Source organism: Syngnathoides biaculeatus, chromosome 7, assembly GCF_019802595.1.
Source record: "Syngnathoides biaculeatus isolate LvHL_M chromosome 7, ASM1980259v1, whole genome shotgun sequence".
In the NCBI taxonomy this organism is placed as follows: domain Eukaryota; kingdom Metazoa; phylum Chordata; class Actinopteri; order Syngnathiformes; family Syngnathidae; genus Syngnathoides; species Syngnathoides biaculeatus.
The window spans coordinates 4,556,377-4,581,760 of record NC_084646.1 but is presented as its reverse complement, the minus strand read 5'-3'; the positions used below and the strand labels follow the sequence as shown (position 1 = coordinate 4,581,760).

General features: G+C 41.1%; 1 protein-coding gene across 6 annotated transcripts in view; it reads left to right on the top strand.

Moving 5' to 3' along the window:
- The first annotated feature begins 1,349 nt into the window (after nucleotides 1-1,349).
- Nucleotides 1,350-25,384, top strand: part of si:dkey-21p1.3 (collagen alpha-1(I) chain) — a 30,814-nt gene continuing 6,779 nt past the window's right edge. For 2 of the 6 annotated variants that reach the window (XM_061824813.1, XM_061824817.1), the window contains exons 1-51: nucleotides 1,350-1,503; nucleotides 3,008-3,094; nucleotides 5,419-6,375; nucleotides 7,240-7,293; nucleotides 7,854-7,973; nucleotides 8,077-8,115; nucleotides 8,197-8,250; nucleotides 9,067-9,120; nucleotides 9,214-9,321; nucleotides 9,447-9,500; nucleotides 9,644-9,697; nucleotides 9,774-9,818; nucleotides 10,285-10,338; nucleotides 10,416-10,460; nucleotides 10,649-10,702; nucleotides 10,780-10,824; nucleotides 11,550-11,603; nucleotides 12,602-12,646; nucleotides 12,723-12,776; nucleotides 12,870-12,914; nucleotides 13,097-13,150; nucleotides 13,224-13,331; nucleotides 13,410-13,463; nucleotides 13,556-13,609; nucleotides 14,869-14,913; nucleotides 15,015-15,068; nucleotides 15,631-15,675; nucleotides 15,786-15,839; nucleotides 15,953-16,006; nucleotides 16,100-16,153; nucleotides 16,246-16,299; nucleotides 16,378-16,431; nucleotides 16,855-16,899; nucleotides 17,013-17,057; nucleotides 17,238-17,345; nucleotides 17,583-17,636; nucleotides 18,426-18,471; nucleotides 18,644-18,711; nucleotides 18,785-18,892; nucleotides 20,391-20,444; nucleotides 20,513-20,620; nucleotides 21,495-21,545; nucleotides 22,927-22,980; nucleotides 23,071-23,124; nucleotides 23,246-23,299; nucleotides 23,412-23,519; nucleotides 23,610-23,663; nucleotides 24,344-24,415; nucleotides 24,501-24,554; nucleotides 24,636-24,689; nucleotides 24,776-24,829. In XM_061824813.1, coding sequence (XP_061680797.1) covers nucleotides 1,459-1,503; nucleotides 3,008-3,094; nucleotides 5,419-6,375; nucleotides 7,240-7,293; nucleotides 7,854-7,973; nucleotides 8,077-8,115; nucleotides 8,197-8,250; nucleotides 9,067-9,120; nucleotides 9,214-9,321; nucleotides 9,447-9,500; nucleotides 9,644-9,697; nucleotides 9,774-9,818; nucleotides 10,285-10,338; nucleotides 10,416-10,460; nucleotides 10,649-10,702; nucleotides 10,780-10,824; nucleotides 11,550-11,603; nucleotides 12,602-12,646; nucleotides 12,723-12,776; nucleotides 12,870-12,914; nucleotides 13,097-13,150; nucleotides 13,224-13,331; nucleotides 13,410-13,463; nucleotides 13,556-13,609; nucleotides 14,869-14,913; nucleotides 15,015-15,068; nucleotides 15,631-15,675; nucleotides 15,786-15,839; nucleotides 15,953-16,006; nucleotides 16,100-16,153; nucleotides 16,246-16,299; nucleotides 16,378-16,431; nucleotides 16,855-16,899; nucleotides 17,013-17,057; nucleotides 17,238-17,345; nucleotides 17,583-17,636; nucleotides 18,426-18,471; nucleotides 18,644-18,711; nucleotides 18,785-18,892; nucleotides 20,391-20,444; nucleotides 20,513-20,620; nucleotides 21,495-21,545; nucleotides 22,927-22,980; nucleotides 23,071-23,124; nucleotides 23,246-23,299; nucleotides 23,412-23,519; nucleotides 23,610-23,663; nucleotides 24,344-24,415; nucleotides 24,501-24,554; nucleotides 24,636-24,689; nucleotides 24,776-24,829 — 3,996 coding nt within the window. In that variant the 5' untranslated portion in view covers nucleotides 1,350-1,458. Of the gene's footprint in view, nucleotides 1,504-3,007; nucleotides 3,095-5,418; nucleotides 6,376-7,239; nucleotides 7,294-7,853; nucleotides 7,974-8,076; nucleotides 8,116-8,196; nucleotides 8,251-9,066; nucleotides 9,121-9,213; nucleotides 9,322-9,446; nucleotides 9,501-9,643; nucleotides 9,698-9,773; nucleotides 9,819-10,284; nucleotides 10,339-10,415; nucleotides 10,461-10,648; nucleotides 10,703-10,779; nucleotides 10,825-11,549; nucleotides 11,604-12,601; nucleotides 12,647-12,722; nucleotides 12,777-12,869; nucleotides 12,915-13,096; nucleotides 13,151-13,223; nucleotides 13,332-13,409; nucleotides 13,464-13,555; nucleotides 13,610-14,868; nucleotides 14,914-15,014; nucleotides 15,069-15,630; nucleotides 15,676-15,785; nucleotides 15,840-15,952; nucleotides 16,007-16,099; nucleotides 16,154-16,245; nucleotides 16,300-16,377; nucleotides 16,432-16,854; nucleotides 16,900-17,012; nucleotides 17,058-17,237; nucleotides 17,346-17,582; nucleotides 17,637-18,425; nucleotides 18,480-18,643; nucleotides 18,712-18,784; nucleotides 18,893-20,390; nucleotides 20,445-20,512; nucleotides 20,621-21,494; nucleotides 21,546-22,926; nucleotides 22,981-23,070; nucleotides 23,125-23,245; nucleotides 23,300-23,411; nucleotides 23,520-23,609; nucleotides 23,664-24,343; nucleotides 24,424-24,500; nucleotides 24,555-24,635; nucleotides 24,690-24,775; nucleotides 24,830-25,384 lie in introns of those variants that run through there. The other 4 variants (XR_009795705.1, XM_061824815.1, XM_061824814.1 and 1 more) reach the window with 4 other exon arrangements.

Here is a 25,384-nt window from a genome sequence, read left to right as displayed (position 1 = left end):
AGGGTGATGCCATTTTTCCAAACAAATGCTTTACAATTGAATATGAAGTCTTAACCCGAATAATCTATTTTAAGTTCTGTTCCTTCCGTTCTGATCCTCAATTTTGCTAATTTCTATTGGACGAGGGTGTCTCGTATGAATAATACACCACAATTCCTGTTTATATAGAACTGTATCATATTTATATAATGTGCGCAACTGCCCGGTGTAGGAGTTCTTGGAAGGGCAAGGTCATAACCCCCCCTCAGCCCACCCACCACTGATGTTTTACCGTAAGTGGGATCCATTTTGGGGCGACATTCGGGCAGCAGCCATGCACTCTTTTGATTCCATTGCGAGATTCCTCACCTGGGCCACAGTCCTCGCCCTCCAACCTTCACGTCGAGCCAAAAGATAAATGAGGGGAGGGCTGGGAGGTGAATTTCAATGGCACACGAAGGACCAAACATTGACGTGTTAGAGGAGAGAGGCGTCATCGTTGTGACTTCGATAAATAAAGATTCTCTACTCCGGACAGTCGGACTCTCTAATATAAAAAAAAAAAATGAAACCTGGCATTGGATCGCGTCCATTTGGAAGTCGACTTTCATCTGTTTTGTGTGACTTTTGCCTGTGAGAGACGCGCGGAGACCCCAAAAAAAAAAAAAAAATGTTCATATTGGAAAATCTCTTTGCCGATTATGACTTCACATGATAAAGTCAGGCTACCGTCGTCAAGAACTCGATCCACTGCGCTTTTTGATCAGTCTGGCATTGTAACCCGCTTTCAAGAAAGTTTGTGTTTGCAGCATCAAAACTGTTGCGCTAAGGTAAAATGTTTTCATCCATCCATCCGTTTTTTTTTAGACGCTTATCCTCACGAGGGTCGCGGGGAGTGCTGGAGTCAATCCCAGCTGTCAACAGGCAGGAGGCGGGGTACACCCTGAACTGGTTGCCAGCCAATCGCAGGGCACATCGAGACAAACAGCCGCACTTACAATCACACCTAGGGGCAATTTAGAGTGTCCAATTAATGTTTTTGGGATGTAGAAGTAAACCGTAGGGCCCAGAGAGAACCCACGCAGGCACGCGGAGAACATGCAAACTCCACACAGCCTGGTCCGGGATTGAACCCGGGACCTCAGAACTGTGAGGCCAACGCTTTCCAGCTGATTCCACCGTGCCGCTCAAAATTTATTGTCACTTTAGCTCACTGGGACGTCTGATTTCATGAGAATAATATTGGGAATTTAAGCGCGTGAACATATGTAACCATTACTTTGGTGGTGAACGGAAGTTGGATTGCTTGGCCTTGGCGGAGGTGTGTGTGTGTGTGTGTGTGTGTGTGTGTGTGTGTGTGTGTGGTGTGTGTGTGCGTGTGCGTGCGTGCGTGTGTGTCAGATCCCGGACTTCCATAGGAGCCCAAGTGAGCCATCCTATAAGTCACATTAGCCCTTGAGGGAGCCTCCATCAGAAGCCATGCGGACACCGACGCTGCTGCTCCTGCTGCTGTTGCTGACCTTTGTAAGTCTACTCCACTTCCATCTTTCTTTTATTTTTTCTTTCCTTTACTGAGGGAACTGGATCATCTACCAAAATTACGAATACGTGATTTTTTTTCCCCCCCCAATGGAAATTAATTCATAGGCGCATTGATAATTGACTTTTTTTTTTATCTTCTAGTTAACAAGTGTTTCTATATGTTTTCATGCAATATGTCAAGTGTAAAATGAGGCAGAAATGTTTAACAGTGATTAAAATAATTGTGAATAATGAATTAATGTTTCATTTAAACTGTTTGTTTCCCAACTGACTCCGTTTATCGTTACATATGTCGGACAATATGGAGGGGAAGGATAAAATTAAGTCACCTGAGCTTTTTCTCTATTAATCTGGGAAAGATCTTTCGTTTGCATTATATTCTATATTTCAGCATTTTGGCTTCTATTGGGTGAATGTTATACTGGATGCTGATAATAGATTCTCTGGAAAATGTATCAAAAAAATAAGGCGCATCTTAATGCTGATGTCAGAGAGGAATTAATCTGCTAATAAACCAAATTTGGTAATTATATAGGGTGCTCCAAATATGATGAGGAAATGCTGGATTAATTCACGCAGGCAATTATCGAAATGTTAACAATGACACTGAATTGTTCAGAAATGTAATTATATTATATTGATATGGCATAATACAATATCTATTTTTAATTAAATGACAAAAAAATATTGTGTTGTATGGCAATAGTAATCAAGTGTTTGAATCTTCTGTTATCTAAAAATAAAATTAATATTTACTACTGTAGTTATCGTTTGCAGTGGTCTTAAATTGTATCGCTTCAGAGTGAAATAAATGTTAATAATATTTTGTCTGCCCATTATTAATATTTGGTCTGCCTTGATTTGCTGTAAAATATCACTTCTCTTAATATAATATAATTTACCCTACAAAAGAAAAGACGTGTATTTGTGTATACGCATGCACACTCGTGATACAACGATACAGTGATTTCGATTGTAATTATTCTGTGACAAATGCAGGGATTCTTATGGAAGTAAATATGTGCCAAAAGGATTTTAATTTGAAATGCCACAGAAAACAGGATTTGAATTTGAAATGTAAACTGATCACATTTTCAATAGTTGTATTTCAGTGTAACTTTTCAATGTTAACAATTCAACTGGCTACAATTCGCTGTCTGAAATTCACCGTCTGTGCCAACCAGGCAGGGTTACTTCGGGTCAGAACCGAAGACCCAGCCAATCCAGTATCTCTTTGTTAGTATGTGATGTCACGTGACTCAGAAAGCGTAACTGCGATTGGCTGGGTGTTCAGTTCTGACCTGAAGTAACCCTGCCTGGTGGCACAGACGGTGAATTTTCGACAGCAAATGGTCGCAACTATTGAAAATGTGATCATTTTACATTTCAAATTCAAATCCCGTTTTCTGATTCGACATGAAACCAAGTGTGAACCAGGACTTTTCAGCACACCTGTCTCCTGCTTTGTTTTTTGTGTTGCATTCAGGGGACCATTCAGCAGATGGTTCATGCGCTGGAAGATCCTCCACCGGTCCGTGACAATCGTAGCTCCTCCGCATTGACGGGGACAACGGTGAGCCATAAAACTCTCGGGGATGCAAACTCCATCTCCATTCTTGCTTGATGTACAACTTCAAGTTCTGTTATACTTTGTACTTCATCATGGACCATGTTTTTTCAACGGGAGACAGGTCCGGACTGCTGGCAGTTCAGCCCAGGACTCGCACTCTTTTACTATGACGCCACTCTGTTGCAGCAAATGCAGAATGTGGCTTTGAATTTTCTTGTTGAAATAAGCAGGGACATCCCTGACAGAGATGTTGCTTGGATGGCAGCCTATCTTGCGCCAAAACCTGTATGTACCTTTCAGGATTAATGGTGCCTTCACAGATGTGTAAGATACCTTTGCCTTGGGCAGTAAGGTACACTTGGGCACACTTCAATACCACCAAAGAAGCTGGCTTTTGAACTTTGCACTTATAGCAATCCAGATGGTTCTTTTCCCCTCTCGTCCATGATTTCCAAGGTCAATTTGAAAAGTGGACTCATTAGATCGCACCACACTGTTACACTTAGCATTCAACCATCTCAGATGAGCTCTGGCCCAGAGAAGCTGGCAGCATTTCTGTGTGTTGGTGCTATACGGCTTTCATTCTGCATGGTAGAGTTTTAATATGCACATGTAGATGTAGTGACAATGGTTTCTTGAAGTGTTCTCAATCCCATGCGGCCATATCCTTTGGATGATGATGATGGTGCTTTTTAATCCAGTGCCACTTGAGGGATCAAAGGTCACTCAATCGTTTGATGATGCTGTAGAGCATAGATGACAAAATCTCTAAATTCGTTGCAATTGCACATTGCTTATTGTTCTTAAGATTTTGGAGTATTTGCTCATGCAGTTGTTCACAAAGGCGTGAACCTCTCCCCATCCTTGCTTGTGAACAACTGAGCTTTTCAGGGATGTTCCTTTTATACCAAATCATAACACTCACCTGTTTCCAGTTGAACTACATTATTTATCTCTGGAATGTTTCAAGCAGGGTGCCCTGCAATTGGCTGGCAACCAGTTGAGAGTGTACCCCGCCTCCTGCCTGTTGACAGCTGGGATAGGCTCCCCGTGACCCCCCGTGAGGATAAGCGACTAAGAAAATGGATGGATATTTCAAACTGGTGTTTTTTGAGCATTCCTCAACTTTTCCAGTCTTTTGTTGCTCCAGACCAGGCTTTTTTTTTTAAAAAACCTGTTGCAGACATCAAACAAAATGAAAAATATTGACCTTCACGTTTGAACATGAACCAACTTGTCTTTGTAGTTTTTGGGCAGTACAATGTACCTTTGAAGGTTAAAAAAAAACTGTGTTTGAAAATGGTGTGTGTGTGTATGTGTGTATGTGTGTGCGCGTGCGTGTGTGTGTGTGTTTGTGTAGATTTTGTGCTGTTTATTCATGACGTGTAAGTGCAGCGGGACATTACTTCATAATATTCACCCAGGTGTGTCTCCAAGTGTTTGTGATGGCAGAACTCCCGTGTATTTTTCTGTCTGGAAAGAGTTTATTGCTGCCAAGTTGGACTTTATGAAAAAAAATAGCAAATTGTTTTGGACTGTAGTCGGACCTCATACATGTATGCAACCCCAGAGAGAGGCTGTAGTTTTCTCACCGGTTCTGAAATGATTTTTCTGTATCACTTGTGTAAATATCAAATGGTCAGTACTTCATTTGGTTCTGATTGCAATGTTTAAAGTGTTATTCCGAAGAGGGTGATATGAATTGATTTTCATCATGAGCGCACAATACAGTCTGTCATGTCATGTCGTTATCCAAGCCGCTTATCCTCACAAGGGTCGCGGGAAAAGTGGAGCTTATCCCAGCTACCTTTGGGCAGAAGGGGGACTACACCCTGAACTGGTCGCCAGTCATTTGCAAGACAGATATCAACACCATCACTGAGCGGGAATCAAACCCACGGTGCCCGCACCAAAGGCAGGCGTGTGTGCCACTACACCGTCAGTGATATGCAGTCTGTAGATGAATATTTAGATTATATTTAAGAAAAAGTGTGACTGAGCAATGATATTGTTGGAAAACTGCAATAAATTTGTCTTAGCAAAGTATGGGAATGGCCTTTTAAAGGTAGCCGTACTGTACAACATCACAGATATTACAAGATAGAATGTAAGGACACGACCCCAAATGGACAAAAATACTACCTGGACTTCACATGCCTATATTACAGGATATGCATGAATCTTTTTAACAATATATATATAATAGAATGAATACTTGTTGAGTGCGTTTACGATTACGTCCCTTGCGGTGGTGGTCTGGAACGAACTGACTCTTTTATTGACTGTACAGTGAATTTGAACTTTCTCCTTGTGTCCAACCTTTTCAGGTCGTCGTACTCGACAAGGTGACCAGTACATCATCTAACACCATCCAGCTGTCATCTGGAGCTCAACACTCTGAAGATATGAATGTACAGGCTGAACCCACCGAGATGACTTCAATGGATCCTGGAACCAGCAAAGCAAAATCTTTGATTCAGGAGCAAAAGCAAGGTGGTGATGATGATGATCGAGATGCTTTACACGTTCATCCCCTACGGAAGGGAACACCAACACTTTCCCCCCATCAGGACTTAATTCGAGCTCATGTTCCATCTGATGCACTCGAGAAGAACACGTCGCTCTTGGCAAATGTCGAGACGGCTATAACAAGTCCTCACGTTCAGCCCGAGGGGCCTACAGCGTCAGGTCTCCCGAGTTCAGAGAGCTCTGCAAAAGTCAGAGACGCCACCTTGAATGTTGGAAATGTAGCTGGCAGCAGCCGTTCGCCAGCTAGTGATGGAGGCTTGTCACCACCGACAGAGGATCCCCTAGTCTCTCCTCTTCTGGTCTTCCGAGCAAAAGGAGAGGTAATGTCTCCGGAGAGAAAAGCAGAGGAGAATTTTGCTGTACCATTCCCGAACCAGAATATATCCGCTACCGCTCCCAGCAGAGAAGCAGGAAGTCCTCGAGAGGGAGAAGTGGAGGATGAGGAAGATTATAAAGAGAACCTGGGAGACAAGTTGGGAACAGAAGTGGAACAAAGGCTGCAAGAGCTTCCTGGAATGGGCAGAGATGAAGATGGTGAAGACTTGAGAGTAAAGGAGGAGGAGGATAAAGAGGCTGACAATAACATCCCGAAGAAATATAAATCACAATTAATTGACAATATTACTACGTTGAGCCCCGGAGAGTCTAAGCAATCACGGTGTAAATCTCCACAGAAGGCTCCTGCAACGGTCAACCAGCATACTCCAGACTCGCCCGATCAACAACCATTCAGTCCTGGGCCCCGAGGTCAAATGGTAATCAGATGTTTTGTATTTTTATCTTAATGCTGGAGGATGGCATGATGGACGACTGGTTAGAGCATCTGCCTCACAGCTCTGAGGACTGGGGTTCAAATCCCGGCCCCGTCTGTCTGGTGTTTGGATGTTCTCCTAGTGGCCAAGTGGGTTTTATCTGGGCACTCGTGTTTCCTCCCACGTCCCAAAAACATGCTTGATCGGTTGATTGAAGACTGTAAATTGTCAGTAGGTGTGAATGTGAGTGCGAATGGTTGTTTCTATGTGCCCTGCGATTGGATGGCAACCGGCTGGGATAGGCTCCAGCACTTCCGCGACCCTCGTGAGGATAAGCGTTTCAGAAAATCGATGAATTGATCTTAACTCTAACGAGAGGAGGGTGGTAAATGGCTTTCTCGCATGGCTGAATGGGGAACTTCAAGATGTGTGCTTAAACTTCAATTACATTATTAATACGCATTTGAAAATTATGCATTCGTATACTGTAAATAATCCATACATTTTCTTAGATGCTTATCCTCACGAGGGTCACGAGAGTGCTGGAGCCTATCCCTGATGGATGGATGGATGGATGGATGTACATAAAGATTATTGTAGATGGACACAGTGATAGACCAATTATTAACAAAAACAACAAACGTATAAAAGGAGAATACTACAAAAATATTTTAAAAGTGACATTTTTTTTCAATGTTTATTTTCATATATCAACACTTGTTTAATAACGTGTATTCATATCCATTTGACTATTTGTCATTGTACAATAAATATGAAATTGTAATTCCATCCATCCATTTTCTACCGCTTCTCTGAAATTGTAATTACAAATAATTGTTTCATAATGTATGTATATTTTTTTTCCAGGGCCTGCAGGGACCAACAGGTCTACCAGGACTGCCAGGACAAAAGGGAGACAAAGTAGGTGATAAAAACATCAGTCATTACATTTTTTTGAACATAAAGACATTTTCAAAATATATTTCTGATGGTCTCTGACGGTGTCGTGATTCACACACCCGACTTCAATGCGGGCAGCTTGCCAGTTGTGCCAATTCCGTGACAATGTGAATGGTTGTCAATCAATATGCGCCCTGTTAATGGCTGGCGACCAGTCCTTTCCTCCCTAGTAAGGTGAAAGAGGCAGCAGCTCCTTGCCATCCTCAAAAGTAGAAATCTTATAGAAAATGGATGGATTCATATTCAATGTAAAGTGTATTTGATTTTTCCAGCATGGTTGGGTCCCTTAAAAGGTGCTAAAGAAATTAGAGTATGCTCTTGTTTTTGTTGTTATTTTTAACTTTAATTTTCTTTGAGTTGATGTAATCATTTGATTCTGTCTTGCTTTGCATCTACTGTTTGTGTCATAATTTACAGTTCCCAAAACGGCGTCATTATACAAAACATAGCAAACGACCCAAAAAAAAAAAAAAAAACACAACATTTGGAATAATTTGGGGGGATAATTAATTTCTTCACAGGGTTATCCAGGAGTGATGGGAAGAACTGGACATACTGGATACATGGGACTCACTGGTCCACCCGGGATGCCCGCCATTGTTGTATTTAAAACATCTGAGGAAGAGTGGGAAGCTTTTAAGGTTGAAATTGCTACTCTTGATCTCCTTCTGGATATTTCCGTGACCCACTCGTTTGAATCCCATCCGGAAGAATAACAGTTACTATACGCTCATTTCCTTGCAGAAAAAGAAATTCTACACAAAGCTGATTTCTTCATGGCCGGTACGTCTTTGATTTGTGAAACTGAAGATAAAGTATGGTTTTGATTCTGTGCGTTGACTTTTTTTTTTTTTTTAACATCAGAAGCTAAAAGGGCCTCCGGGACCTCCTGGGCCTCGAGGAAATCCAGGACCAATTGTAAGTAGCCGTTTAAGTCCTGCAGTAGTTTCATTGGTTTCGTGCCCAGGCTTATCACTCAAAAAATGTCTCAAATCGTCTTTGCCCATTGAAATGAATAGAAACGCCATTAATCTGTTCAACCCCGTTTGCTCATTATGGCCACCAGGAGAGGATTTAATGCAACATGGAGACCCAAAGAATAGTTTTAAAACTGGTTCATTAAGCAGGAATAGTAAGTAGTATTTGTTGTTTTTCATGTAAAATAACGGATATATGACTGAGCAGTATTTTCTTTTCTATCTACATGAGTTGCTGCACAGTTTGTGTTCAAATGTGTTACTGAAAGCTTTATAACTACCGCAACATCGATGGTAATTTTGTTCACCCGTCAATCATATTTTGCATAGTGCATTGTGCAACTTTGTCTTATTTTAGACGAAATGTATAGTTCTCTTAGTTTAATATTTGCTATGACAATAAACTATCTGGAACAGGCAATAAACAGACGGAATTTTTGCCGACAATTCAACGCCAAAAAATAGGAAAATTGGATGAGCGACGGCTCGTAACTTGAAAAAGTCTTAAGTCGAGCCACTACTGTGTTTGTTCTTGTTATATAAACCAACAAGTCATCAGACATATAAATATCGAAATATGTCCATCTTCCCGAGATATATGAGAGAATTCTGTGCCTCCAGCTTTACGAAAAACATTTTTCTGTTCCCCAAAGGCTTACTACTCAGATGAGTTTGGTGCAGAAGAATTTGCAGATTCCTGAATTATCATATCACAGCCATACCAAACCTGAAGAGTGTATCTCATTTTGTCTCTAAGGGATTGCCTGGAATTCCAGGGAAGCAAGGTTGGAAAGGAGTTCAAGGAAAAATCGTAGGCAGCTCTTCAATTTCGATCAAATAATAACTGAGATCAATATTTGATTGAATTCACAATCGGTGCCACGTTTTGTCTTTTGTGCCTCAGGGTGTCCCCGGGCCACAGGGTATACCGGGGCCACAGGGTCGACCTGGCAATGACGGGACTCCGGGGAAGAATGCAGAACCAGGACCGCCAGGCTTGCCTGGAGAACAGGTACAATCATTAAATGATATTATTATTGGCAAAATGGGTACTTCTGTATCGTTTTGATGGTTATTTCCTTTTGTAAAGTTGAATATGGGAATTTTGTTTTCAACATTTTGTGCTCGGGTCTTTAGGGTCCCCAAGGCTACAAAGGAGACAAAGGCAGCAAAGGGGAGCCGGGTGAGTGGGTAAGAATGTCTTGAACTTCCAGTGTTCAAAGAGCCTTACACTAGCCCTCCTGAGAACTGTTACTTCTTCTTAAAAGATGCAGAGAGCAGAATTAATGTATTTGATTATGAGCTCGTTGAGGTTCTGCATTCTTTGCCTTCAGGGCTACGAGGGGGAGCCTGGACCACAAGGCAAGAGAGGTGGAAAAGGACACAAGGTTGAAGAGAACATAAAGCGCATGCTTATGCATTGCGGCGATTCGGTTAATGTCATTTTTCCTTTGTTGTACCTAGGGGGGTAAAGGTGTCAGGGGCACCATTGGAGTTCCTGGTTACTTGGTAAGATGAGTAAAAACTTGGCGACTGAAACGCGACTAATCAGTTCAATGCTCAAAGAAAGAAAGAAATTCTCAATGTGCAAACTCCATCCATAAAGACCAAGACTTTTTTCCCGTGTACGAACGAGGTTAAATGCTTGGTTGATGTGCTTGGATGTTTGGTGGTGGTCGGAGGGGGGCGTATCCGCAGAATGGCAGCCACGGTTCCGTCAGACTGCCCCGCAAGTAGCTGACCACCACTGGGGTGTGACTGTGGGACAAATTAATTAATGTGTGCAACAGTAAAGCGCATTGAGTGCAATAAGCAGGTCACAAATCATTTGATTGGTTGTTTAATTTCACGCTTGATGTAAAGTCAGACACTCCATACTTGTATGCAAGGAATTAAGAGACAATTTTACTATAAGTTATTTTCTCCTTTCAACCCCTGCTTAAAAGTCCAAGATCTGAACTTTTTTTTTTTGAAGGGAGTAGTAGGAGCCAGGGGTCCTCCAGGTTTCCCTGGAACATCAGGACCACGGGTCAGTGCTCCTCGATAACTGGAATTTATTTTTGAATAAAAAAGGGTTTTATCTAATGTACTGTTGAATGTTTCCAGGGAACAACTGGTGAGATGGGCTTTTGTGGACCACCAGGCCCACATGTACGTATATAACAGCACAGGATGAGAATAAAGTTCTTCTTTAGAATTTAAAATGTGTTAAATCCACCAAAATCAATTCCAGAAGGATGTTCAACCTTCAATTCGTTCATACTTCATTGGTCCTTTTTTTCCCCAAGTTTAGGGTCCACTTTATGTGTGAATAACTATGCACCAATGTGACTTCTCAGGGCAAAATGGGCCCAAGAGGAGCAAAAGGCGTCCCGGGAGTAAAGGGACCTCCAGTAAGTTCAGCAGGATTTTCAATATTAGACATAATCATAAATTATTGAGAAGGTATTTGTGAGTTGACTGTTGTCAGGGTCAACAAGGTGAAATTGGACTGAGAGGAGAAGTCGGACCACAGGTGACAAACACAAAGGAACATTGTATTAACACATTACAGGGAGTCCTCGGTCTACGACTGAGATCCGTTCCTACAGTGGCGACTTAACTCCAATTTCGACTTCAGTCGGATTCCACCATTGAAGTCAGAATTGACATCAAAATACTTTGTATCAAAACAAATGCATTGAAATAAACAAGATGATGTACTTAGCATTACTGCTGAGAGGTGGATGGAGAAGAAGCTATTGCGAAGGAACCTGGTCCTCAATCCTCTCCATCTCGACAAGTATCAAAGAATCTTGTTTTGTGATCATTGTATCCGACATAGGAACGGAACCCTTCACATGCGCTAAAATACGGCCTTTGTCTTTAATAATTGTCACCACGGTCGACCGACCGAAGCCTTGGTGGTGTTGGTATCTCTCCTTTCTCCAATCTTTTTATGATCTTGAGCTTCGTTTCCATGGTAATGGATTATCTTTTGGCTGCAGAAGCATTGCTAAAAGACGCAGCTTTCTTCTTTGGGGCCATAACGTCTAAAAAGGAGGGAGAAAAATGCGAAGGTACTCCCGGCGCACAAACACGGACAAGGATTAGCCAGACAAAATGGCGGACGGGAGACGGGCGTTGTAAAGTCGAAACGTCTTGGGTCTCGAACATCTTAACCCGAGGACTCTCTGTATTAATAAATAATGACAAAAGACAAGACGTCATACTTACTGTAGCTCAATGTTTTGTCTTTAGGGAGAACCTGGTCCACTGGGAACTGTTGGATTTCTGGGCATACGCGGCCCTCAGGTAAAATCTAGCTATGAAACCTCGTTAATTAAAATTAATGCGTTGATTTGTACTACAAGTGGAACCACGAAGAATGACAGCAGTCTGTTTCAGGGGGCTCCGGTTTGTCTATACTGTGAAGGAAATTATGAAAATGGAATAAGTCCATTTTACTGTCACTGACATACAGTAAATGTTTTATTAACTGTAAAGGCAATGTATAAAGTAGCTTTCTTTGCAGTCATACAGGAATAAATAAAGATTGAAACGACACTGAAAATGAAAAGTGAAAGATCAATAAATATTTCACACTCACGTTAACAGCTTTGGGACAATTTCATGAACCTAGCATGGGTGGTTCTAGAATGTGAGAGGAAACCCAGAGAAATCCAATGTAAGCATGGTGAGAACCCGCAAACCCACCTATGGCCAGAGCTCGGATTCAAACCCCTTAAGCTCAGAACATTGGTCGGATGTGCTTACCACTAGTCTACAACTATTCATTTTATGGACGAGCAACATTATTGGTTAATTGATTTGTTGTAGATATTGCAAAAAATAACCATTTCACATAAACATGAAATTGATCTTTTTATTCTATATCTGGTTATTTAAATATAATTAAATCGATGTTAAAAAAAAGAAAACTGCAAATCAGAATGAGCATTAAGTATTAATTTGTGAAAACATATTTTATATTGTGAAATACTGTTTAACAAATTTAACATTATATTTCCTTTTTTTTTTACCTCATATACAAATGACGTGGCCCATATGTCCATTATAAACATGTAATGTGGTTCTTATGCTTAAATGTTCCTTTAAAGGCATTTTTTTCTTTGCATTTTGATCAAATTTGTAAAACTCAATTTGAATTTAGAGGTTCCACAGTACATCAACAGAATATGTAATGCCATATTTGTTTGTAATATTGATAGATTGAAATATAATGGATCCATGTGAGACCTCTTTTTTTAAGTGCTGCCTCAGTATTTTTCTATACATTATTTTTGCCCCAGGGGAACCCAGGACCTGTTGGACCCCCAGGTCCAAAGGGAGACCCTGTGAGTATCGGGGGGAGGGAGATGACATTTGATTTGCAGCCATCATAAAGCAATTGAGTTACTGTGCCTTCATTAGGGTGGGTCAGGCGATGAAGGAGACATAGGAGAACCTGGACCCGTTGGTCTTTATGTAAGACCATAAGACGCATACAGTACATAAGCATTCATTCATTTATTAGGAATCACTTCAACGTCAACGTGGTTTTCACGTCATTTATTTCAGGGAGCCAATGGGAATCCAGGATTGCCTGGACCCTCAGGTGATCCAGTAAGATTATTTCAAGCAATTCATCTTCTTGACTAAAGTGGTGACAGTCCTATTAATTTTCTTGTTCACTTACAATATTTAGCTTTTTTCCTGAAAGAATTGTTCTTTTGTGCGTGTGTGTGTGTGTGTGTGTGTGGTGTGTGTGTGTGTGTGTGTGTGTGTGTGTGTTGGGTTTTACACAGGGGGCGAAAGCCTTACGCAGTGCAAGAGGTGATCAAGGATTTAAGGGAGACCAGGTAGGTTATTTCAGCTTTGTCAGTTGTTTCTTAATTGACCTGCATGATTAATATTCAACACCTTGTTGTGCAGGGGCCCCCAGGTCCTCCGGGTAAGATGGGATGCAAGGGACGTCGTGGGCCCACGGGACTCGAGGGACTCGGAGGGCCAACAGGACCAACGGGACATTCTGGACCCAGCGTGGGTATAAATTGACAGATGGAACCGTGCGTGTTTGAATTAATGACTACAAGTAAATCATTCAAGTTTTACCTGCAGGGGATGGATGGTATCATGGGAGAGGGAGGCAAGCAAGGCAAAGATGGGCCAAAGGTAGTTGAATATAACTCAAAAGTTGAATATAACTCATGAATGCATGGACATGTTTTGCATGAGGTTAACTAAGCGGACTTGTGTCTTTGTAGGGAGATCGAGGGACTGCAGGCATTCAGGGAACTCCTGGATCAAGAGGCAACAAGGTTGGACGAGAAATGAGTCAACTGAAATATTGATCATGTTGATGAAGTTTTATATAAGTTTCAAATTTATTTCACATACTACATATTTATACAATGTACGACTGATGGATTTTAGGTATTTCTAATTCATGTTTAATATCTTATTCAGTTGATGTAGGACAGCAGTTCCCTAGATACAAATAATAGATATCCATCCATTCTTAGCCACTTATCCTCACAAGGATTCACAGGAAGTGCTGGGGCCTATCCCAGCTGTCAACGGGAAGGAGGCGGGGCACACCCTGAACTGGTCGCCAGCCAATCGCGGAGCACATAGAGACAAACAGCCGCACTCACGAATCACACCTCGGGCCAATTTAGAGTGTCCAATTAATGTTGCATGTTTTGGGGATGTGGGAGGAAACCAGAGTGCCTGGAGGAAACCCACGCAGCCACGGGTAGAACATGCAAACGCCACGTAGGCAGGTCCGGGATTGAACCCGTGATTTCAGAACTGTGAGGCCAACGCTTTCCAGCTGAGCCACCATGCCGCCAAATAATAAATGTAATATAAAAAAAAGAAAGTTAGCTTGAGATAATTCTGTTAAGCTTAATACTAACAAACAAAGCAAAACGCCATTAGATGGCTTAATGAATAGCATCGGTGTTGTGGTGTTAAAACTCTTCAAGCAATCGAACGCAAATGATTTAAACACAAATGGTGGAGCAGCTCATATAGACAGATAACAATGCAGTACTCACAGTCTTTATCCTCTGCAAAGAAGAACAAGTATTGCACACACCAGAAAGAGGACCATTGTAACCATTTAAATAAAGAAAAATATATGTGTGTGTGGGGGGGGGCTTAATTCTTCACATTCTTCTCTGTTATGTCATTACTGAATAAAACTGATATTTTGGTTGGGGTTTTATGAGGCTGCAACAGAATTCTGTTCATTTAAATGGGGAAAGATGATTTGAAATATGAGCAATTTGAATTATGATTGGTTCAATGGTCACGGAACAAATTAAACTCTTATCTCAAGGCATCTGTGTGTTAACAAAATAGTACAGATAAATAATATGCAAATGATCTGTTCTAAATAATTGCTTTTAATTTATAACGCCGTTTTATTGCTCTGTTGGGGTTTTTTTTTTTTTGTTTGTGTTTTGGGTTGGGTTTTTTTTGGCATTTTGATCATTTCTGGCCAAGAAAGCATGATATGAAGCACTTTCACATAAACATGATATAATACTTTATGTCACGTTGTTTCAAACAGGGTCGAGAGGGTCGCTCAGGATTTTCGGGAATCCCCGGCCCATTTGTGAGTACCACAAACGGCAGGACATTATTTTTCTTGATGCAGTTCATTATTATCAAATATAAATTTCTATCTGTTGTTTGGGTTTTATTTTCTTCTTGCAGGGACAGATGGGAAAATCCGGAGAACCAGGGCCCGAAGGACAACCTGGTATTAAGGTTCCTATGTGTCTAAACTTCTTATTCCGACTTCTTGTGACTACATCCAAATCATATTGTTTCTGCAATATGTATGGTATAAAAAGAAACAAGAAACATGTTAGTTTTTCTTTTGTTTGTTTGTTTACATGTGTGTGCTGAAGAGGTTCAAAACACAATGATGACATCACATTCAATTTACAGCGACTTATGTTTATCATTGTCTACTGTTCAGTTTACAACGAGCAAAGTTTGTAACATTTGAAAACCTGACTTGAACAAGAAAAATGGATGTCATTTTATATCTTAAATCAGCTGTGGGGTGAAGGGGGGGGCAGACAACTTCCCAGTTTTTTTTTTACACTGTGATCTTTTTGTGCATTCCATTTAAAGTAGCTTTACATACCATATTATTCTGGGAAAATGTAATTTCTATCATATACATCATTACATTATTTACAGAATGTATTTCAGTGGATATATTTCTGTTATTATTATAAATAGAAAATGAATGTTGGATGTCTTTCTTTTTTTGTTTTTTTTTTATATAATAATGCATCTATAACTTTTTTTTTTTTAACAGGGGAGGCCAGGAGTCCCAGCTACTAGTGGACTAAAAGGCGTAAAGGTAATGTTCTTGACGATTTACTGATTTTTTTTTAAATTCAAATTAAGTCTTCTAATTGAATGTAGTAGCGACTTTGTCCTTATGACAGAATGATCTGTTCCCTGTTTTAGGGTTTACGAGGTTATTCAGGTGTCACAGGACAAGATGGAATTGATGGAGCCATGGTAAGATCAATCGCATGCACATTATTTTCCATTGAAATTGTTCTCATAATACGCTAACTTATTGTAAAACTCATTATGTAAAAACAACAATAAGAATAGATTATTTCCATTAGGGACCTGTTGGTGCAAATGGAGTAATTGGAGAAACGGGACCTACAGGTCCAAAAGTGAGTTTATTCTACAAAAACATAAACGTGTACTAAAGGGGGTATTAAACTTTCACAACTACAATTCCAATTGTGTTACTCAACATTTGACAGGGATTTCCGGGGAAGACAGGAGCAAGTGGCCTCCAGGGACTTGTAGGTTTGCAAGTGAGTTTAAAACAGTAGGCATACAGAATACAATAAAATAATTTTTAATTATGAAGTCCGTGTCTATGTTAGCATGTGATGCTTATTTCTAGGGAGAACCCGGAAGTCCAGGAATGAATGGAACACCTGGGAAACTGGGAAAGACGGTGAGAAGCGACACCACACAACCTCTTGGGATGCTATTTTGCAAATTGGTTTCAAAACGATCCAAAATATTCTTCTAGGGGACAAAAGGAAAAGAAGGCCCGAAGGGATTAGTTGGGGTGGAAGGTGAAAAGGTAATTAACTTGAAGTAGAAACTTCACTTCATTTTTTTTCCATGTCATGTATGCATTTACGTTACACGTGTTTATTTTAAGGCAGCACCATGGGCGACAGCTTGCCACATCTCCCCCACAGTTCTAAAGACCCGGGTTCAAATCTGGCCTCGTTTGTTTAGCGTTTGCGTTGCTCTCCCTGTGCCTGCCTGGGTTTTCTCCGGGTATTCCGCTTTCCTCCCACATCCCGAAAACATGCACGGTAGAGTAATTGAAAATTCTAAATTTCCCGTAGGTGTGAATGTGAGTGTGAATGATGGTTTGTTTATGTTACATATATTTGTATTTTGTCTAATTGTACCTGCCTCTCACCCAGAGTGAGGTTAACCAATTTAGAAAATGGATAGGTGGTTAATTGAATGTTTTTTTTTCTTTGTTGGGAAGGGCAAGCGGGGTGAAAAAGGTCCAAAAGGCCAACCGGGCTCCCCAGTAAGCATTTCTATCCTTTTATTGTCAAATGTATTACCAATATGTACTTTTTTCACTATTGAAAAAATGCCATTGCTGCTTGTTCATTAACGTAACATTCCGATATTCTCCAGGGCAAGATTGGCATGACTGGACCACGTGGACACTCGGGACCTGCAGTATGATGACTGCAATAATTCATTCATTACTTATACTGTCTCATGCATTTTACCATCCACAATCCATTAATGAAAGCTTTACAAAGGACTTTTTGAGATGTGATGAGTGAATGATTATATCCTCTGTAAAACAAAATTATAAATGACATAAATCCCTTGGGGGTTTTCCTCTCTCTGTAGGGTATACAGGGTAACATTGGTCCATGGGGGGAGGTCGGACCACGAGGCCCTCCAGGTGAACAGGGGACACGGGGGGCAGTTGGCCCCAATGGCATTATAGGTTATCCTGTAAGTATGTTTTAATACCTATTATATTTGAATTAATTTTTATTTGATCCAGTAGCTCACCACATTATTGCGTTTATTTAAATGTGTACTCTATATTAAGTAATAGCCTCTCAAAGTCATCGAAACATTCCAATGTGAAAAAATGTGAAATAAAAACAGTTCAATATTTTCAGTATTTCATTTCAAACAAAAGTACCATATAACAAATCTTATAATGTTCTATTCGTTCATGTTAAGGGTAAAGATGGACCTCAAGGATCGATTGGCCCACCTGGAGTCAAAGGTGACAAGGTGAACTTTTGCTGGCTACAGGTTATTACAATAAAGACATGCCGTAATTTCCGGCCCACAGGGCGCACCTGCTAATAAGCCTCACCCAGTACATTTGTAAAGGAAATACTATTTGGTACATATACACGCCGCACCTGTGTAAAAGCCGCAAGTGCCCACTTTGAAATCCTCATTGAAACTTTACAAAGAAAGACTGTACACAGAAAGAGTTTTCACCGTTTTAATACCTTATCTTAGTTTAACATAGCAACAACACGGTAGCATGAACATGGCTGTTAAAAAAAAACTTAGCGGTAAAAAAATGAAAAAAAAAACAGCCGTGGCGGCTACACAGTAGAAACACAATAGCACAACACGAACAGAGCCGGTTAAAATGAAAAAAAACACATCTAAATTACTGAGACACAGCAGCAAACGCTAGCGCTGTGCTAGCGCTAGTGCGGTGTTAACACAGCCCGTTTAAAAAAAAAAAAAAAAAGAAAACCAGTAAAAATCACTGAGACACAGCAGCAAGACGATAGTGTGGCGCTAACGCTAGTGTAGCGCTAACAGGGCCATTTGAAAAAAAAACATACCAGTAAAAGTTCACCACATATATTCCACAGGTCTCAGTCTTACCTTTTCCGCTCGAGTGGCCCCTTGTGCCCGTTAGAAAAAAACTGCACAAATTAGCCGGATCACCACATAAGCCGCAGGGTTGAAAGCATGTAAAAAAAGTCGCAGTTTACAGGCTGGAAATTACGGTACTATTTATTTCAGTTTAATTGTATTCTTATTGTATTTCTTTAGGGAACTAAAGGGGCTGCGGGAGAGGAGGGGCCAGCAGGTCTCGATGGTGAGGAGGTAGCTAGACTGTGTTGTTTTCATTAGTGCCGATAATTACCATTTTTCTCACCTACGTGAGATTGCAAGATTACTAATAAATGTGTAGTTTAAATATATACAATTTACCCGACAGTAGGTTTAGGTGTTCTGTAACTTTATTGAATAAAGTTGTCTTCAAACTGAACCCTTCTCCAAGGGTCTAACTGGACACAGAGGGGCTGAGGGACCACCAGGACAAAATGGCACATCAGTGAGTTCATATATTGTAAATACTGTCGATACTGTATGTATAGATGTATGTATGTTGATTATATTTATTTTAGGGTGATAAAGGAACCGAAGGCCCCCCTGGTCAAAGAGGCCCAAAGGGAGCTGCAGGTGACCACGGTGTTCGAGGTCCCCCAGGAGAAAAGGGCCCTCCAGGGAAACAGGTTTTGAAAAAAAAAACACACACACACTTTGTGCGATTGTAAAAATTAAGTACTTGTACTTTTTTTCAGTGTATTGATCAGGGATAAGAATTTTCCGCCGATCGGTGGATTTCCGACTTTTTCAGACCAATATGCCCATTCTTGAGATAAGTGCAAATCCGTTGAGAAAATTTCAGGGGGTAGGGCATCGTGCGCCTGGCTCTCGGTGGTGGGCTCCGAGCTGCAAGTTCAGCTTAGTGCTAGCGCAAGCACGACTATCATACGGCGTTCTAACTTGCTCGGTAGTGTAAATATTTGCATTTTGCGACATAAACATTAAAACTTGTTTGCGGCAGATTACTCGATTGGACAACAGAGTTATACAGTCTAACGATCCAATCGTGTTAGCGGTTAATGGAGTTTCACCGTGTACGTGTGTTCTCAGAAATCGCAGTGTAACTTGTTAGTTAGCCAAGTAATGGCGCGTGGGACTTAGATAGCGCAAACTCAGCGACGGTGTGTTCAAAGTTTTACGATGGCGAAAGTGTTAGAAAAAAAGGATGAAGATTAAGCGAGGGCAATTGACAAGGATGCTGGAATCAAAAACTGTTTCAGACGGGCATGGCTTGAAAAAAGTGTAACCGTGCAGATAGGACCGAAAACGGTATCAACATGTCTAACCGAACACATACAAAAACTGGACATTCCCGGCAAAGTGCCGTGCACTCTGTGTTCCGATAAACTAACCCCCCACCCCACTCCCCCCATCGACAGACATTTTCAGTGTTTTTCCAAATTGGTCATTCTCATCCCTCATTGATGAAGACAAATACAAATTGCAAAATCCATTTTGTACATATTTATAACACCATCCAAAAAGACAAAGCAACAGGGAATTCATAACATTACGAATTTTAACATTCGTGGGCAGCGTCCCATTTTTGGGACATCATGATTTTCACACATTATATCCTTCAGTATATCAAAATATTTAAGTGTTTTAATCTGAAGCCCTAATTTGGTATCAGGAGACGATAACTCATCCATCGGTCAAAGTTAGCAGTTAGATTTTTGGGACGAGATTATCAATTCGTAAAGTTATCATATAATTTAAACATCAATGAAAAAGGAAGTGTTATTTCCTTGATTGTGGCCTGTTAAGAGACTTTTATCTCAATAAGGCAAAAAATTGCCACCCTGCCCAAGAATGCGTTAATACATAATTGTGATCAGCAGCGAGAATAGTCTGCGGCTTTGCATGTAGCAAAAAAAAAAAAGTACTTGTATCAATGAATACAAACAGTAACACTGTACCCGACGCCTCACGACCTGAGACCAAGGCTTGCCCAAGACCAGAACTCACATGAGACCAAAAACAAGACCAAGACTTTTGGGTGTTGAGACAAAGCCAAGAGCAAAACGGAAGCAAGGCAAGACAAGACCAAGACAAGACAAGACAAGACCAAGACAAGCCAAGACACTGGTTCCGTCAACTCTTTTTTTGTCTCCCATCTCATAGGGGCATACTGGTGTACAGGGGGACAGAGGCAAGCGAGGATTTCCTGGACTCAAGGTTAGTCCCGTCCAGTCTTTGGATGTTTGGTTGGGTCTATGATGTTTCTAATGAGAGAGTTTCTCCAGGGACTGCCAGGTCAAAGGGGTCTCCAGGGTATGCTTGGACACTTTGGACCAGGGGGAGACACTGGAAAACCCGGAAGCAAAGGCCAAAAGGGTCTTCAGGGACACACTGTTAGTGTCTTGTTATTATTTGCATATTAATAGTGTCTTATAATCCCGGCAGCCATTTTATATGGTGCTTGTTTCTATGGAGAAGAAATTTGATTTGACATTTGAAGGGTTTGTTTCCAGTACATTAACCGGACATGTTCATATAGTCCAGCAGTTCAAGGGTGCGCCTTATTTGGCAAAATTTCAGAGCCTTATTTTTCATACATAGTGAGATTTTTATTTGTTCAAATTTGGCAGGCTTTTTAAAAACACTTTTCTCTGTTATAAATTTACAAGGAATTTTTGGGGGTCTCTTTTGTGCATTCACTAAAAACATCTCACAGTGTCCACGATTATTTCTAGAATGTTCTATTTTTCTATATTTTTTAAGTGTACGTATGGTACTGGCATTAAGAGGACCAACCACTAACTCACATTAGCTATTCATAGTTGGGACTCCCAAATCAATAACTTTCTTCCCAGGCACGCTGTATTTTATAAATCGTCAAATGATAACAGATTCTCATTTGCAATGTCGGCCAAGCATCAGAAAACAGAGAATGAAAGTTTCATAACACGATGAAAGCAGGGGCAGCAATCATTTACAGTATAACTAACTTTTTAAATGATAATATTGTTAGAAAATTGAAATTACAATCAAGCAAAAGTAGTGTGGACTTTAGGAACAAAATTTTCAATCACCAATTTTGCCTGCTGGAACAGGGTTCATCTCAAAAAATGTGTGTATTCATCACATGAAACAGCCGTTGCGCACGTTCTTGCCACATTTTCAAAGCCGAATGTCCATGCAAAGTTTATTATGGCTAGACCACATTTTTAGAAGTACTTTTCTGAGCTTTGTGCACGACTTCAACTTAACATACTCTCATTTCAGGGATCTCCCGGTCTCATCGGACCCCCAGGCCTGACCGGACCCTCAGCACCAGTAAGACTTGGATAAGTTTCAATGTGATTTTCTCGAGGCTATCAACTGAACCAATAGACAGTTGTTACACCTCGGTCTTCATTATTTATCCATCCATACATCCATTTTCTTAGCCGCTTATCCTCACAAGGGTCACGGGGAGTGCTGGAGTCTATCCCACCAGTCAACAGGCAGGAGGCAGGGTACACCCTGAACTGGTTTCCAGCCAATCGCAAGGCACATCAAGACAGCCGCACTGACAATCACACCTATGGGTAATTTACAGTGTCCAATTAATGTCGCACGTTTTTGGACGTGGGAGGAAACTGGAGTGCCTGGAGAAAACCCACGCAGGCACGGGGAGAACATGCAAACTCCACAAAGGCAGGTCCGGGATTGAACCCTGGAACTCAGAACTGTGACTTTACCAGCTGTTCTAACGTTCCAACACATCCATATTTAGTTCTCTTATTATTTTCAGAATATGAAAGCTGGAGCCTATCCCAGCGAGCTTCGGGTGAAAGGGGGACTACACCCTGAAATGGTCGCCAGTCAGTCACAGGGCAGATATCGACACTATCACTGAGCGGGAATCGATCCCACGCTGCCCGCACCAAAGGCATCAATGACTTCTCTTCATTGTTTATTTTCTTTAGAATTATTTAAAGGCAACATGGAGACTGACTGTTTAGCGCATCTGCTTCACAGTTCAGAAGACCCAGATTCAAATCTGGCCTGGCTTGTGTGGAGTTTGCGTGTTCTCCCCATGCCTGCGTGGGCTTTCTCCGGGTAAACCGGGTTCCTCCCACATCCCAAGAAATCATTTATGATAGATTAATTGATATTTGAAGACTATTCATTGCCTGTACCTCCAAATGCAAGTGCAAATGTCTATATGTGCCCCGTGATTAGCTGACAACCAGTTCAGAGTGTACCCCGCTTCTCAGCCAGAGTCAGCTGATAGGATAAGCCCCAGTATGGTGTCACTAAGCATAAGCAGTACGGAAAATGGATGAATGGATTATTATTTTACGTTTGATGTTATTTAGTTTTTATTTTGGAGTGGGGGGTTGGCTATACCACAATCACCTGACAACACCCCAATGGATTTTTTTCTTTTATGTTGGTGTCAAAGGTAAAGAGTGTCAAGAAAATCGTGCACAATTGATGACTTGCAAATTCATAAGATCATCATGCCAAAAAACAAAAGTTGTATGTGTCAAAGATTGCAGGAGTGAAATGAGGTTACAGGATCATGTACACTAAATGCTAAATTCTAAGAATTTATTGCAAAGCAGCAAAAGAGTGATTGGAGTGGTGATGATTATTTTTTATGTATGACTTATTAAAGCTATGATTTTTTTTTCATAGTAAAAAAGTTATTTCGATGATTTTTTTTTAGGGTGTTTCAGGCAAGAGGGGACCTGATGGCAAAGCTGGGAATACAGGACCAAAGGTGAAATATAAAATTAGTTTGAAAATACTAGACTGTGGCGTTCAGTTTGTGTGTATGATGACTCCATTTGAATGTCTTCATGCTGATCAGGGAATTAGTGGAAAGAAGGGTGACCTTGGTCCTCCAGGCGTTATAGGAGACATGGTGAGCTTTCATTATATGATACACATCGGTGTGGACAAGCAAATTTATTGATTCTACTTAGCATGACCGGAGTGATTTTTTTGGTGGGGGATTTGTTTGTAAACAAACTTGTGAATTACAGGGGAGGAAGGGTGAAAAGGGAGAAAAAGGAGAGCCTGGAACTCAAGGCACAAGGGTGAGAAGATTCCCACTTGTATTTCACTTGTTCATTTAATCAATCCCTTGGTACAATTTGAGAATTATAATATTGCTGTAATTTAAAAAAAAAAAAAAAAAACGATTTTCAGGGCAAACTGGGAAGAATAGGATTTATTGGCCCTCCTGGTTTGAAAGGTCAACCTGGACCTGCTGGTCCCCGTGGTCCTACTGGAAACAAAGGAATTCATGGGGTAATGGTAAGGAAAATGCAATATTAATGTTATAGTGCATTTAACTGAATTCTTCAAATATGTCATGTCAAAATGCTGATTTTGTCTTTTATAAAGGGATTAACAGGCCACCCAGGTAATAAAGGGAATAAAGGACTGCCAGGAAAAACTGTGAGTTTTTCTTTAATAGCAATAAAGTCATCCGTAATTGTAAATATCAGTGGTGTCTTCATTAATTTTACGACATTATTATATCCTACATGGTAGATCAGCCGGAAAGCATTGGCCTCACAGTCCTGAGGTCCCGGGTTCGATCCCAGACCCACCTGTGGAATTTGCATGTTCTCCCCGTACCTGTGTGGGTTTTCTCCGGGCACTCCAGTTTCCTCCCACATCCCAAAAACGTGCAACATTTATTGCACACTCTCAATTGCCCCGAGGTGTGATTGTGAGTGCGGCTGTTTGTCTCTATGTGCCCTGCGATTGGCTGGCGACCAGTTCAGGGTGTACCCCGCCTCCTGCCCGTTGACAGCTGGGATAGGCTCCGGCACTCCCCGTGACCCTTGTGAGGATTAGCAGCTAAGAAGATGGATGATTGGATATTATATCCTACAGTCCCGGCCATCAAAAATGTAATCTTGTAAATGTAAAACTATAATTCATTCATCTGCTAATAGTAATCAAAGCAGCAAGCACAGTACTGCTGTTTTTTAATGAATATGATTTGAAATGATCTTTCATTGAGTTCCAATTTCAAATGATTAAAATGTTTTGTCAAAATGAAAGCGGGTTTAAATTGCCCACGTTTCTGATGGATTCGAAAGAGTCATCCAATCAGGTGTCTTTCCTAGGGAGTTGGAGGCCCACCAGGGAAGCCAGGACCTGTGGGGGGACGTGGAATACCTGCAAGTATCCCCATTGAGGCAATACAGTAAATATGATACATACAAACATTATGAACAAGTCAAGTAAAGTGATCTGCATTGCTTGTGACTGTCTTATCTTCAGGGTTTGGACGGTTTGGATGGTTTACATGGGGTTCAGGGTAATGAAGGCTATCCAGTAAGGAAAATGGCTCATGCCGTTAAATTTAATGTCCAATAATGTTCCTAAAACTGAATCCATCTACTTCTCAAACCAAAGGGAAATACTGGCCACACAGGAGCACCTGGCCTACCGGGCAGGCCTGGTAAGCAGGTAAAATAAAGTAAAAATAAAGTATTGCATGATTACGTTTGACTTTCTTTTTTGTGATTAATATGAATTGCATTTGTATGCCAAAGGGAACACCTGGACCACCTGGTCTGAGGGGGAAAACTGGAACACAAGGCATTAAGGTAATCAGAGTCTGAGATGGGATGGAGTCTGCCATATTTACTGTTATAGTTGCTGAACATAAATACTCTTATCAAAGGAGAAAAAAAAAAAGGTTTCATAAATACTAACTACTGTGACAAGTACAATGTATAATGTTACTTGAGTAACAAACACAACGTAAATTTGTCTCATTCAATGTCAGGAATTGCACCAAGGTGTGATTGTGAGTGCGGCTGTTTGTCTCCATGTGCCCTGCGATTGGCTGGCAACCAGTTCAGGGTGTACCCTGCCTCCTGCCCGTTGACAGCTGGGATAGGCTCCAGCCCTCCCCGCGACCCTGGTGAGGATAAGGGGCAAAGAAAATGGATGGATGGATGATACATTTGGCAGACCAGTTAGGGCAACAGAATAGTTTTGTCACTAAATATGCACAGCCAGTGGTTGCTAGTCATCAGTAGTTAGCGCCTGCGTCAGTGTCATAGTTCCAAGGTTCTGGGTTCGGATCTCAGCTCCGGCCTTCCTGCATGGAATTTCCATGTTCTCGTCGTGTTTGGGTGGGCACACTGACTTCCTCT